This window comes from Chaetodon auriga, chromosome 13 (assembly GCF_051107435.1).
Source record: "Chaetodon auriga isolate fChaAug3 chromosome 13, fChaAug3.hap1, whole genome shotgun sequence".
In the NCBI taxonomy this organism is placed as follows: Eukaryota; Metazoa; Chordata; class Actinopteri; order Chaetodontiformes; family Chaetodontidae; genus Chaetodon; species Chaetodon auriga.
Window position 1 is genome coordinate 1696737 of NC_135086.1, and position 15242 is coordinate 1711978.

General features: G+C 47.4%; 1 protein-coding gene across 1 annotated transcript in view; it reads right to left on the reverse strand.

Annotated features, from left to right (window-relative positions):
• Nucleotides 1–859: 859 nt before the first annotated feature.
• The window catches only part of hecw2a (HECT, C2 and WW domain containing E3 ubiquitin protein ligase 2a), a 34856-nt gene continuing 20473 nt past the window's right edge, over nt 860–15242 (reverse strand). Inside the window, exons 16-30 of the mRNA XM_076746701.1 lie at nt 15064–15198; nt 13935–14037; nt 13754–13850; nt 13447–13530; nt 13179–13261; nt 12534–12654; nt 11522–11635; nt 10875–11027; nt 9839–9937; nt 8338–8467; nt 8108–8254; nt 6082–6196; nt 4810–4895; nt 4489–4601; nt 860–3900 (exon numbers count right to left, since the gene is read on the reverse strand). Of these exons, the coding sequence (XP_076602816.1) occupies nt 3789–3900; nt 4489–4601; nt 4810–4895; nt 6082–6196; nt 8108–8254; nt 8338–8467; nt 9839–9937; nt 10875–11027; nt 11522–11635; nt 12534–12654; nt 13179–13261; nt 13447–13530; nt 13754–13850; nt 13935–14037; nt 15064–15198 (1692 nt within the window). The 3' untranslated portion in view covers nt 860–3788. The remainder of the gene's footprint in view (nt 3901–4488; nt 4602–4809; nt 4896–6081; nt 6197–8107; nt 8255–8337; nt 8468–9838; nt 9938–10874; nt 11028–11521; nt 11636–12533; nt 12655–13178; nt 13262–13446; nt 13531–13753; nt 13851–13934; nt 14038–15063; nt 15199–15242) is intronic.

A 15242-nucleotide genomic window follows, 5' to 3' on the forward strand; every position in this document is an offset into this window, starting at 1 on the left:
TGTGTCACCTGTAATCATTTACTCTGTAACTATACGTGTGAGCGAATGAAGAAAAATAAACCGAGGGCACTTTGTTTCCGCCAGGAAGAGAAAATGGATGAAAGATTCGAGAGTGATAAACATTAAAAAATACCCATGGGAAGTCATACAACTACAAATATGTCTCATTATGTAAAATCTCCATTTATTATCTTGATTGTGACTTTCCAATCATAATGATGAATACAAATTTTACTTTTGCCTTGGTGCTAGTCTCTCATGATTTTAACATATTATCTAAAATGATGATTCACAAGTCAAAATCCTTTGTCACTTAGTCATAAATGAGTAATTTTGAGGTAGTGAGTATAAATAATGAGATTCTGCATCACATTGGGAAATTAAAGAAAACAAAAAGTCCTGATTTAAAATGAGCCAAAATTTTGACATTGTTCCTCATATTTTTGATACCTTGTTTTTATGGTTCACCATGTTAGCTTAGTATAATTTTAACTTACCATGAGTATTTTTATTTCTGTCATTTGTACTATTTCATCTAGTTTTTCTTTCATAGGGAGAAATGAGCTGTCACATACATCTGTCCACTGTGCACAGGTAAATTTATTATCATCTGGCAAAGAAGCTTCAGCAACTAAACCCTGCAACTTCTCATAGCACCGTGCAGTTGCAAGTGTATTAAGCATGTACAGGGATAGTCTCATAATTTGACATTTTTTAAATAGGATTTCCCCATGTTGTCCTTAAGGTTTTTATTTATCTAGATTTCTGATTATAAAGTGTCTCCTCCTATTTTGTTCTTCGCACATGCAATTTGGTGCAAACCTGTTGCAGAAGATAAATAAGGCTCATGTATCATTAATCAAAATTTGCCATTTGTTCTCTTTTATTACAATCATTGGGGTGAAATGGAGACACACATACAGGAGCTTTGCATAGAGTGGAATTCTGAAAACCGGAGCCGGGTCCTGTCAGAAATGTACTAGGAAAGACGAGAGGTGCAACTGTCTTCGTTTGGATGTGAAGCAAGTCATCGATCTTACCAGTCTTCTGCAGCAGAAAAACCTCATTATGGAAAATGTCAAACTGACCGAGTGAATGTAAATCCTAACGTGAAGCGTTGTTGCCCATGCCACAAATCTGCCCCTCAAGCAAACATGAGGTGATGCTCTGTAGGCAGAAGCCAGGAGTGTGATGTGTTTGTTAGACTGAAATAGAGAGAGCAGGCCTAATGGTTGACTTTGCAAGCCCCAAACCTTTGGTACATTCGGTGCAAAATATATATTTATACACACAACAGGACAGACGTACATATACATCTATATACAAAGAGACAACAGGACTGCACACATGGTTCACGTACATGTGCTCTCACATTTCACAAAATCAAAACAGCCCTATTGATTCACCACTGATTCATGACCAATGAACCGTAACCACCGACCTATTACTAAGATAGGCAGACACGCACATGTGAAAGTAACGACGTGTTTGAAGCATGCCGCCAAGATACTCGCCATGATACTGTCATAGAGAAAACAAACTACTGCATTCACACGTTTTCCCATTTCCAAAGCCAAACTAAGTGGCTGAAGCACCTATGTCCTACACCCTGTTCCCATGATCTCAACACTCAGGGTATGACAGTGGCAGGTAAGCATAAGGCCACACGCCTCAAGTGAAACAACTTAACCAGCTCCCTCACCCCTTTTTCTGAATGGATAGCGATATCCTCATGCAAAAAAAGCTAGTAAGGACAGTGTGTTGCACTATTTCAGCATGCAATATCGAGCTATAACACAACGCCATCTAGGGGTGTCCGGCCCAGCGCAGCTCACAGAGCTGACCGGGAAGATCCCGCATGCAGTATTGGACTGGGAGGGGGGGCTGGGATACGAGGGTCTGCCTCCACATCATCTCTAGCACTATCCCAGCCCCTGTGGTCTAGCTCCAACAGGACTCTGTACAGTAGGTGTAATCTTGCATGCACCCCATAGAAAACGAGTATGTGTGTATGTTTGTGTGTGTATGTTTTTGTGTGCATGTAAGAAAGTGTGTGAGAGGAGAGTGAAAGGGTCCTCAGGGTTTCGCTCGTGCACTTAGGAGTTAGAGAAATGTTTCATCACATGCTTTCAGGACAAACTGTTGTCTGGCATGGACCCGTACGCCAAAAGTTCTAGAGTACAGCATCCATACAGCCCTAAAGGCCGGTGCTCGATCCGCACACCACACACCTGCTCAGGTCGTCAGAAAGAAGAAACCAGCGCAGCACTGAGAGCACACCCTGCTGCCCCCTTGTGTTGGTGTCTGTTTTAGGAATTTAAAGCACAGCTCCTTAACTTTCACCATCTTTGATGTGTGAGACACATGGATCTGATCAAATTTTTACCAGTAAATAAAACAGCTTTCCTTATGAAACTTCACTGTATGGTCAGGAAAACCCAAGAGGCACTAAAAAGATCCCACCACTGCACCCTGACCATCACCTGGGCGGCACCAGGCTCGTGTCCGTCAGCTAACAAGGCCTAATCCTGCCTGCTCGAAATCTTCCTCAGGGGCCGAACAGAGTTGCTTGAGGTTCATACATTCAGTCACTTATTTGGTACATTCATCACTTTCATTGGGTGGGAGGCGATTACATCAACGTGTGTCACACTTACGGGCGGGCTTCATCTGTCTGTGTGAGAAACTGCATCTATTACTCATGATGAATGTGAGGAACAGCTCAAAGACAGGAACCCTGCACTCTGTTTGACTGAAGGTGTCTGTCTACTGGAGCGAGTGCATCTGCTGCACTGTAAGAAGGTGCACCCACAGCATCAAGGCTAATGCTGCAATATCATATGCATGTGTGTGTGTGTGTGTGTGTGTGAGATACTGGGTGTCCTTGCTGAGCATATGCTATGAATGTCTCAGATACATCTTCACCTCATGTGCCCATGCAAGAGCTCTGATGTCGCAGTCGTGAAGGTAACAGTCCTGACCAGCACCTGCCGTCATATCACAATGGCTCTATGACACTTTCCAGAGAGGTCACCGATGATCTGTGACTCACGAATCAAAGCTGTGAAAACAAGTGTGTTTTCAGTCTCAGAACAACTGGTTTGAAGCAATGTGTGTATGTTTGTGTGGTTGAGTGTGTATGTGTGCACTCTAGTGTATCCCCTGCTCTCACACAGGCCCACCAATACTCAGGTGGAAGTCTAAAATGTCATCTTTCCATGCTGATAAAAAAATCTCAGGGGAAACACTGGTTTGCACCGTCAATAAAAACAAAATGTCTCATGTCTGGGTGTGTTTTGTGCAAAGGTGACGAGTGTGTGCACTGTAGTTCATGACGTTGCAGCCCCAGTGAAGAGAGGACACAGTTTAGAGGTCCAGAGAGGGAGGTGGGTGGTTTTTGAGCAGCTGTCTCTGAGGTGCAGGTCGAAGGAGGACGAGGAGGACGAGGGGGTGCTAGAAATCCAGTAAACAAGGCCATCAACTGAAGAGATAAAGCACACATGTGGCTCAATGAACAAAGGTTACCATGAAAACAAGAAATCGTACTGTACAGCTCTTCAAACCCCGATTCTCCGCCTTTCTTCCAGAAGGCGTTCGCTCATCGTCAAAAGGCGGAGAATCGGATCGAAGCCTGCGTGCTGAGTGACAAAAAGCCAGTGGGGAAACCCAGCTGAGTTATCCACGGGGGGGTTAGTTGCCTTTTGAGGATTATTAGTTTTATTTTCCGAGTCTCTCTGAAGCGAGAAAGGTGGATTTCCAGATGCTCCTGGGCGTGAGCTGATATGACGTTACTCCAGGCCGAACGTGCTCGTTTCCTCCACAGCAGTGACCAGCTTCTCGTAGAGCATGGAGAAGGAGGGGTAGGGAGGGAGGTCCAGGCGATTAAAGCAGGTGTGAGCCCTGTGGAGGCACAAAGCGCAGGATGAGCATCGAGAGGAGCGTCTCTACGGAAGCTGAGAAGGGCCATGCCTGCAGATCATATTCTTAATTCTGTTATCTGGAGATCCTGAGTTCTTTATCCCGTGATCTCCAGATAACAAAGCTCATTTTGTCCTGATAACACACTAATTTATCTTTTATATATGAGAAAAAGCAGATTTCTCAGAATAACATCACAGGAAAACGACTTTTGTTTTCTTCCGTCTGCTTCGTTTGATCACACCTTTGAGAGGATTCATCACTGAACGGAAAGACTTTCAGAGGAAAAACAGTAAGAAGTCACATTTTTCAGCTTAAACGACAGCAGATCCATAAAGATTCAGTGTTTTCTGTGTTTCTGCTCCTTAAAACTGACTTATTGGTTCTATAAGTTAGCTGATTGTGATGGGAATAAACTAAAGCCCTGAGAAAGAGAAAGGAATGTAAAACACACCTTTATGACCTGTTTTGCAAACTAAGGCCATCACTCCTGTCTGTTTACTCTTGTGTAATAATCAGTATGTAATTTTGCAAGGTGCCTGTTGAGAGTCACCCCTTCGGACATCATACCTGGGTAAGGAGGTGATTTTCCCCCACTTCTCCACACAGAACCTGCGGGGTCCATTGCTGCCCCGCAGAGAGGCAAACCCCTCGTAGGGAATGCTGGAGGTTCCCGTCACAAACTAGAGAGAAGAAGGCACAAAAGGTGTGAGAGCAGCATCTGAAAACATTGTTACTGAAGACTTAAAGTCATCATAATGAGTCTCTAACACCTGTATAACCACATAAGAGACACATTAAAGCAGCATTTTTCTGCTCTGCGGTGCCTGCAGGACCCCCGGCGGCCACACGGGGGCAGGCCGCGCGCATGCGTTCCCCCACGTGCCGTACCTGCAGCAGCCTCAGCCTCTGCTCATTGTTGAACCTCTCCACAGCCGCCCAGAACCAGCGGATCACTATGTGGTTGTCATGGTAACCTGCGGGGAGACGGACGATGATGAGTCAGATGAAGAACGAATAAGGCCCCTTCCTCTGCGCTCCTCCTCCTCCTCCCTCCTCACATTTTTCTGAATGGGCCTGCTCTTTAATGTTTAATGTGCCTCTCAGTCGATTCCTGGATTAAAAGCGCCTCGCACTGAGTCATGGCCGGACCTCGCTTTGAGGAGCTCGTCTCCGTGCCGCTGGCCGCTCTTCAGCTGTGTTGGCCAGACCCTTAAAAAGCCTTTTAATGTGATCTCTCATAAATGGTTTGGACAGCGGCGCTCGCAGCTCGCACTGCGCACAATAAGCATCACAATAATTAAACAGCAATCGCTCCCCAAAGTTTCAAGGCCTCATTATAATGCACATTACAGTAAGACTGATGCAGTTATTAAATAGGTAATGAAATTATTTCTCAACTCAAGAATCACTGTCTATTAACTACAATATCTAGAGGGAGTAATACATATTTGTAGCTTTTAAGAAGAAGTGAGAGAAAACACAGTTAACAGAGTTAGATTCAAACATCCAGGCCTGCAGTTTCTCCCTGATGGGAACACGAGAAACATCCAAACTCTGCCTGAGCTGCATTTAGGCCTCTGTTAGCAGCAGCGCCGCCCTCACGTCCACTCGACTGATGCAGCTTTGTCACGCTCTGGTCGAGCTGGAACATCACGTCTGCGTCGCAGTTTAAAGGTCCACTGGAAGCAGTTCAGATGCTCCATCTGCTCCTCAGCAGCCACGTTTCTAACACCGCTGGAGCTGTTTTTTGTGTTGTACAAGCATAACGAATAGACATTTGGAGCTCAGTGTGGGGACAGATCCTTCCTGAATAACATACATTAGAATAAGGAATTCCTGATTCACAGGAAACAAGTATCTTTGCAGGGCATCCTGGAGGCTGAGGTTTAACGCTGCATTCACATGGATCCATGGAGACGGCAGAGCAGCACGTCAGCACGTGCTTTTCCTGTGCTGCCCGGAAGGCGTCGTCATCTGAATCCACATGAATGCAGCAGAAGAGTTAACGGTCGCAGCTTCACGTTGTGGATGAATAAGTGACCTGAAGGGGAGCCAGCGTTTGACTTTGTTAGTTTTGTCACGCTGCTGTCAGCCTGCCACGAGCTCTTTCATCTACACCTGCGCTCCGTTGCCTCGTTGCTTCCCTGCAGCTTTACACACCTCCTCTGTACTCCGTGTTGTTTCTCCAGTCTGCCAGGTCGATCTCTGCAGTGCCTGCAATCACCAGCTCCAGCTCCCTGGCATCGAACACAGACACCAGCCGCACATCCACCACCTGACAAGCACACGCACACACACAGGATCACAAAAAGTACGGCCAGGTCATTTATCACACACGTCAGGTTGATCGAGGGATTTCAGAGAAGTGAGACAAAGAGTTCTGGTGGATCCTTACTGTGGAGACACGGATGGAAGCAGGATCAACAGGTCTGTGGGAAAAGTTTCCATCAGTTTGTTTACAGTAAACGTTGGATTTGATTTGTTTAGCAAACCAAGGCCTGGAAACTCACACTGACACACATGCTGCCCACACAGAGGCGGTAATCCGCCCCCTGCTCGGCCACGGACGGAGTTATGAAAACATGAGGAAAAGCAGAATGTGAGCAGCGGTCCAGGACTGTCAGATGACAACATCATCTTCTAATAGTTAGAAACTGGAGTGAGTTCACACACGCTGGTCTGTCAGTGCTCTGAGTCTGAACAGACCACTGCAGACGTTCTTGGCCTTTAGATGAGCAGTGCACCAAACCTAAACACAGCTATTTATATAACTACGTACTGCACGTTCACTGGAGTCATAACAGCCGTGAAATAGGCACTAAGTCACCGTGCCATCTATTTCAATTCATATATCTCATTTCCATCCCGACAGAGAAGCTAACAGGCAAAAAAAGTAAAAGATGAAAAGCAGAACACGTGACGAAGAGCTAATAAGTCACTGAAATGCAGCGCTGCTTTGTCATTTGTTCTTTTGGCTTGGTCACGACTGTTTCTGGCCGTTCTGCTTGAAAATTATTGTGACAAGAGTCGCTTGCTCAAAGACTCGTCATCCACCGCTGAAAACGCCAGATGTCAGCCGGGAGCGTGGGTGGAAGGATGCTGACGGGGTCCCGAGTTTAAAAAACAAATACGCAACCAGGCTGCGTCATTCGTACGGATCAGAGTGTGTTACAGCCACTGTGGGACTCATTGTCCTTTCAGAGGAGCTCAGAGCCTCATCAACACAAGCCTGACTCCAAAGAAGTTAGGTAAAACAAATGAAGCAGAACGTGATAACGTGCTCATCCTTTCTGACATAAACTGACCTGAAATCAGCTCAAAGTCAATATATTTCATGTTCTTCCTCATCAGCTTCATTGATTTCTGTAAATATCTCTTATTGTGAATCTGATGCAGCAACACGTTTCACAGACTGAAAGATGTGGAACGCTCCAAAAACACCTGTTTGGAACATTAAACAGGTTCACTGGTAACAGGTGAGAGGATCATGATTGGGCATGAAAGGAGCGTCCTGGAAAGACTCAGTCAATCACCACTTTGTGAACACATGACTGGATGAAGGAGATGAACACATGGACTCAGGAACACTTGTGTCACAGTCTGTTGCTCCACCTGCAAATGCAGAAACTCTGCCAGCTGCTCTGAACCCGAGTCCACACTTCAAAGTGTTCTTGGACATCATGTCCTCAAGAGGAAAAAGACCATCCAGACTGTCACAAGTGCAAACTCAAAAGTCAGCATCTGTGATGGTACGGGGGAGCGTTAGCACATGTATGCAGGCAGATTTAATGACTGGAGGTCCGTCCAGACGACGTCTTTTTCAGGGACGTCCCTGCTAATTCGAGCAAGACGATGCCAAACCACATCCTGCAGACTCTGTAGCAAAGGAGGGCCGATCCGACTCTCTTAAAAATACGTGTCACATGATGAAGCGCCAAACACGACAACGGAGAGCGAGGACTGTTGAAGTCACACAAAGGCAGGGAGAGTCTTCAGTTTACCAAACGTTTAGGCATCAAATTCAGGATGAGCGTGAATTTACAAAAATCAATGAAGCTGCTGCGCTCGAACATCAAATATATTGTCTTTAGGCTGAACAGGATTCATCAGTCATTGTACTCTGTGTTTATGTTCCGGCCTCGCAGCTCTCTCGGCTGCACCTCTGACACAGGTGTAGGTGCTGTACCTCATAGAAGCCTCGGACCAGGCTCTCCGTCTGCTGGGCCACGCCTCTCTCTATGCGCCACTTGACCATCCGCTCGATGTACTCCTTCTTGTTCTTCTCAGACACGGGGATACCCGCCCCGCCCGGCTTCAGCTCTCTCTCTGTAATCTGCAGAAACGCATGCAGACATTAAAAACTCCAATCCTCAGCGCAGACTCAGTTTTCCAGGCTGCGGCCAGACGCCCACGCACCTGTCCGAACACCTCCTCGTTGACGGTGAAGGTGAGGTCCAGCATGTCCTCGATGTCGTTGTCCTTCATCCACTGCAGGCTCTGGTGGAACTCCTCGTCCAGGAACTCCAGGTCACTCAGGTCACACGGGCTGCGTGAGCGCAGGCAGAGGGGTCAACAAGGTATTGATGGGCCGCCCTGCTCGTAAATCGTGGCTGATTGTGAGGACGGAGGTTAAAGGTTCATTTAGAACAGGCAGCTTTCCCCAAAGACAGCTAAAGGCAGTAAAACATAACAGCCTGATGCCTGACACGACGATATGTTTGCTCAAATTTATTATGTATCAGGATGAAACCCCTGCGACGTTCCACCGCAGCTATGAGGGATGTGACGCGCTCACGGGGACACAGACAATAAATAACAACAGGAGGCAAAACACACTCACAGCATTCATTTACAGTCCCAGAAATGTTCCTTTGATCTTTAGATTTTAGCCTGTTTGGGGGTTTTCACTCTCTTTATTTACAGTCTTCGTGCTTTAGCAAGAGATGCCATGTATTGTTATTTTCATGTTTTCAGCACAACGAATGATCAGAGGTCAGTGATAAAGTAAAACCAAACAGGAAGTACAGCAGCTGTCCGTCAATCTGCACCATGAAAGCATGTGCTGACAGCAGTCACCTGGATCGTCTTATATACTGAAAAATCATGTGAAAATGATCATTGTTATCATTTTTATGATGCACCACAACACAAAGGAGTCCGATTTGGATCAGATTCAACATAGAAATCTCACTAGTTTAATAAAAATTTCTCATGTGTGGACCAGGTTTAGCAGCAGCACTAAATGACTCAAAACGTCAATAATCTGCATTGCAAACATCATACGAGGTGACATCAGTCCCTCTGCTCTGTCAGTGAATTTACGTCTTTCATTTACTGTCTGTAGGAAATGTGTGCTGTAAATAAAGTTGCCTTGTCTTGAATGCAAAGAGGTCAGCATTGAAAGAGCAAAGAAGGCCTCGTTTTAACTGGCTCTCCTGCTGCAAGTGAGCCCATGATGGACGGTGACAGGCGGAGGGTTCATCCAATCACCTGCCTGGGATCTGCCCTTTCTCAGGCAGTTTCCAAGTACGACTTCCCAGATCTGGAGCGTCAGGTTAGAGAAATTTGTGCACAACGATTAAAACAACGACTGGGCTGTTGGAGAGAATCGCATGATGTAACATCAATAAAACACATTTCTGTATGTTTGATAAATGCAGCACAATGGTGGCCGGAAAGGCTGCAGGTTGCTGAGGAGGTTAAGAGCCCTTTTTTTTCATAAACATCTGTCCTTGGTGCAGACTTTTGGCAGGTTTGGAAAAGCTATTAATTAAGATGCTGATGGGAAATCCAGCCAGATCTGACTGAGACACTCATAGTCTCAGCACGGTCTGATGGAGTCTGTGAAGGGGTCTGATTGGAAGTGCTGCTGTCCTGCAGGCTGGTGCTGGACTGAGAAGCGGGCTGAGGGACTTACATGCGAAGAAGCCCCTTGTAGAAGGGTCGGGTGAAGAAGGCATCCAGCAGGTACTGATGGACGAGAGCCAGGCCCAGGATACGCCCACTGAAGCGAAACCTGGAGCCAAAACAGAAGACACAGGTGAGCACAGGCCGTCAGAACTGGACTCAAACCACGCTTCAGATCAAGTGCTTCAGTGTCAGATGGAGGGAGTTACTGAGAGCTACAGAGACAATGAACCATCCAAACAGACTTTAAACCGTCTATCTGTGGACGTTTGTCACCTTATGTGCACTGGTTGATGTGTTTAATGTCGCATTTAACAGAATCTGAAGTTCACTTTCGAACTGAAGATGCACCAGATGGTGACAGTGTTCATGGCAATAAATTAAATCCCCCCAAGATTAAGTGTGAGAGCGACGCATTGAGTCAGAACAGTGCTGAAGCAGAGACTGACTGAGCCAGCGGGGGAGATGAGGAGCTGTGCAGCCTCCCTCCCTCCTCGCCTCCCCTTCATATCTTTCAGGAGAACTTCTCTAACGCCACAAGATTGTTTCTACAAGAACAGAAATATCGACTTGACATTTCCAAATTTGATAAGTGCCACAAGCTTTGTCCAGCATGACAAACAAACCCCTGAAGACTCGGGATTATGTTGCTGCCTCTGCTGCCTTCCTCATCCAGCCGATGATCCTTCCATTCATCAGCCCGATCATCCACCCGTCCACCCATCCATCCATCCATCCATCCGTCCACCCATCCATTCATCCATCCATCCATCCATCCGTCCATCCATCCGTCCATCCACCCGTCCAACAAACCGGTGACACTGAGGCAAAACTGACTGGTGAGCCACAAACCGCTGATCCAAATTTCCACCCAGCACCCAGCAAATGACTTCTATTTTGGGATCAGCGCAGAGCAGTCAGAGCAGTCAGAGCAGACAGGATGAGGACTTCACAGCGAGCGCAGCAGCAGAATGACTCCGACAAACAGGCAGCAGGCAGACGCTGTGGACAGGGGACAGACAGACGCACAGGGCTGCAAAGCTCACCATTCATGGTGGTTGTCCACGAAGGCAGACATGGGGCTGATCTGGACGGTGTACGTGTCGTTGGCTGAATACTCAAACAGGCCGTAGTACGGGTTGAACAGCTCTCTGGACACCAGGAAGAAAAACTCTCTGGAGGGTCCGCTGTAGTCCAGCCTGTGAGCAGAAACATCCACAGACACGTCAGTGATCCTCGTCCTTCTGCAGCTACTGAAGCAGCTGAGAAGGACCAACGTGCAGAGTCTGAATGGAATCTCTCTGCCCAGACGACCGTCAGCATTGTGCATCTTCAACAAACACACTGTACAACTGTCTGATAACAAAGGACACACTGTCAGTCCATCACTGCACAGACGCTGCCAATCATCTGTGTACCGACGGCTCGTTCACAGTAACTCCACCTATCAACATTCTTTCGTGGTACTTCTTCCCGCCCACTCGCTCCAGCCGCTCATTCACCAGAAGACTGTGGACTTACGGGGATGTTATCAGACGCGTGTGTGTAATTGTACATTTCGAAGCTCAAGATAAGAACGAATGCTCAGCAAAACTCCCCTGGATCAATTACACTTAGCAAACGTGCATTTCACAGCGGCGCAGACCGAAGCGCGATAAGGAGACGAGGTGAGAAGGAAATGCGCCTTTCTCACCCGTCCTCGCCCACGAAGCTGACGTAAAGCTTGCTCCTCTGGAGGTCTTTGCGGGAGTAACACATGATCTGGTTGAAGGCGTCCTCCAGGAGGTGGTCCCTGCGTATGATGAGCCTGGGAGCACACACACACACACACACACACACACACACACACACACACACACACACACACACACACACAGAGATCCAGCAGTATTAGCAGGTTGATATCATGAAGAATGAACAGACTCCACTGTAAAACACAGCTGAGAGATGAAGCTTAAACAAGACGCCTAGAATCATTCTACGTTTCTCCGACTGTCATTGCGTTTGTTTGGGACTACTTTCAGCAGCGGATTAGTACACGTTTGGTGCTCCAGTGAGTATTTACAGCAGCAGGATGGCGAATGTGGGATCGAGCCAAAGTAAACGACACTGTGTGTTCATGCTAATGAGGGAAGATGTCAGGCAGCGCTTCAGTGTGGCGATGGAGCTCAGTGATGCAGAGGAATGAGACTGATCAGCCTTTAGACACACAGACAGTAGTTGACAAAACTAATCTGCTGTTTGTATGTGAATATAACGACATGCTGTCGGTACAGGATGCTGCTACGCACAGAGGAATTAACACAATTAGCTCTCCTGCTTCCCAAAGAAATGACATCACTTCCTGTTTGGAGGCTAACAAGAGACTGTCAGTCGGATTTCAGTCCCTCTAGTTTAGGAAAGCCTTTGGCTGGTTTATGTCTCCTTTCTTTTTAGATCACAGTTCATATCATTATGTCACAGCTTCGTCCAGCTCTCAGTCTTCTTTCAGCTGTCTGCTCTGCTCTCCTTCATTTCAGACTCAGCTGCTCCCTCCTGCCCTGCAGTAACCCCCCCCCCCCTCACCTGACCCTCCCACCACACCTGCCTCTGATCAGGATCAGGAAACCTCTTGTTGTTTTCTGAGCCGTCACATGTTTCATTGATCAGTGCTACATCAGACAAACCCTACATAAATCTCTTGAACCTGTCGGGTTTGAACCTACTTGACTTTTCCCGGCCCCTGTCCGTAACCCTTGGTCTCCAGCTTGCGGTAGAAGTTCCTCAGTTTAGCCTCAAAATCTCGTTTGTAGGGGGCGGGAGCTCGGGCGTTGGCTCGCTGGGTGCCTGAGAGGACGAAAGAAAACAGAAGACGGACAGTGAAAGTCAGACATCGGGGGCGACAGGCGAGGAAAAGGGGGACAGAGACGAGTGAAAAACAGGAAAACGGATACAGGGAGACGGAGAGAAAATGAAACTTTAATGATCCCGAGCAGAAACCAAATAAAGCCTGAATGGATGGAAACCTGAGGAGGACTGAACGCAGGTTAATCCTGGACTGTTTTTTGGTATCAGACTGTCACGAGACTCGTCCCTCCTCCTGGAGGTAAAACATCAAATATACTGTCTCTGTGCTGTTTAATTGAGTGTTTGTGATTCGTTCTGCAGCGTCACTGGTTCATCAATGTGAGTGTGTTCTTCTCTTTTATATATGTGAGTTTATTTATTACGTTGACATCAACCTGTGTTACATCTGACGGTACAAAGGAGCCTTTATTCAGTGAGACACTGTAAACCAAACCTGGAGGAGGAACGTGTGAAATTTAATCAAAAGGTAAGAAGTTAATAAAGGTGCATCACGGCAGACTCACCGGGGGAGCTCTGCGGAGAGGAGAGGCAGTAACTCGGGTGGAGTAACGGTGGCACGTAGGACATCACCTCCTCCTCAAACAAGCTGGAGACGAGCGAGGACACAGTACTCAGATTCTTTACTGCAGTAAAAGTACTATTACCACACTGAACATACTGCTGCACTGAAAGTCTCATCAATATGTTCTCATTCAAATGCACTGAAAGTATGAAAAGTAAAAGTATGCTTACACACACACACACACACACACACACACACACAGGACTCACCTCAGCAGCATGACGAGGTCAGCGTCGCTGGAGAGACGAGCCAGTCCGTTTACTCCCTCACTGCGAATAAACTGCACCTTTTCCCTGCACACACACACACACACACACACACACACACACACACACACACACACACATCAGGGGGTAAACCGACACAATCCATTAGGATTAAAGGTTAACTGTGCGTTCAGGGTGACTGATGATGATGATGATGATGATAATGGATGTGAGCGAGGCCAGAGAGGAAGAGGGAGGGGGAGGAAGAGGAGAGCGCTGAAAGGCGGGAGGAAGGAGAACGGAGACGTACTTGAGCGAGTGGTTCCGGGCGAGCTCGGGCTGCCTCTCCTGCAGGATCTCCATGATGTTGGGTTGCCGAAGAAACGCCACTATCTTGTCGTTGTAGGCTGGAGGGAAAATGAGGAAGAGCGTTCGTATGTGCGCGCTCACGCTTCATGCTGACATGTGCACACCGGGTCTGCCCGACTTACCCACAGGAACCACGTCCTGGTACTGACTCCGACTGGAGCCGCTGAAGGTGCTGGAGGGCCGCGGCATGACGGGCTGGTTGGTTTGACGAGAGTCGTCCACCACCTGTGACAAACGGAAGCACTACAGTTCAGGTCGCATCCGAGCTCTGAGGCGGACGCACCTGCCGGCCAACGGCTCCACAGCAGCTGTGTGGTCTGGCCTGCTGGCTGCAGGTCTCGCTTCTCTTCGCGGCCTCTCTGCATGCTTTCCTTTATCTGTTTTATTCTGCTGCCTTTGAGACGCACTTTGTAAGCTCAATTTTGAAAAGCACTCTAGAAATAAAGATTATTATTATTGTTGTTGTTGTTGTTGTTGTTGTTGTTGTTCCAGTACTGTAAAAAAGTCAGCTCGCAGAGATTTTAATCTGTTTGGTGTTTGATCACAGCACAGCAGCTTCAGCAGCCCATTATACAAAAACAAAAACAGGAGCGAGAGAGACGCATCGTGAGCCCACTTTAACATCCTCCTCCTCCTCAGCAACCCCCCAAAATCCCAGCCGTCAGACAACCGGACACACGAACAGGTGGATTCTGGGATCACATCATCACATTTCCTGGATCACAAACTGATACACTGAGTCATTTCCTGAGGACATTTCTCATCTTGAATGCATCAGTGAGGAAGATTCCCTCCTGCATTAGGATGCAGAGCACAGATTATCCAAAATCTATTACCTTAACCTGATAATTGAACCCAGTGATGTTACTGGTTCTTTGGATTTAAGAGGCAACATCCATCAGGTCACTATGGCTGATGGTGTTTACAGTAATTAGTAGAGTAATATATGCAGTGGAGCATCCCTGTGAGGCATTAAGGTTTCTAGAAGGCAGTTTTAGTCTCGGAGTGACTTCATGTTTCATTGTGCTGAAAGATTACGTCAAATATCAAACTTGGTAAAATGAACTGCGATTAACTTCCTCCTGCTGACGTGCGTTTGAAGCAGCACTGATGTCACTGCTCGATGGCCACAATGCAGCGTCTCACGGAGTGTTTTCCCCTTCAAACCGGCCTCTGTGAACATTGCAGCGTCTCTGCTGGCCTTACGTTGACTCCAGGTGACAAGTGGTGCAGTGGCGGCTAGTCTCTCACCTCCCCAGCACTGTGGCTGCGCTGGCGGCTCAGGTGCTGGCGGTGGGCCAGCAGCCCGGTGGAGCGCGAGCTCTGGAGGGGCAGCCGCGGGTCTATGAAGGTCGTGGAGCGACAGTTGTGATCCACAAAGAAAGGCTGAAGGGTGAGAAGGAAAAACCCACAGTCACTACGGAAACTGC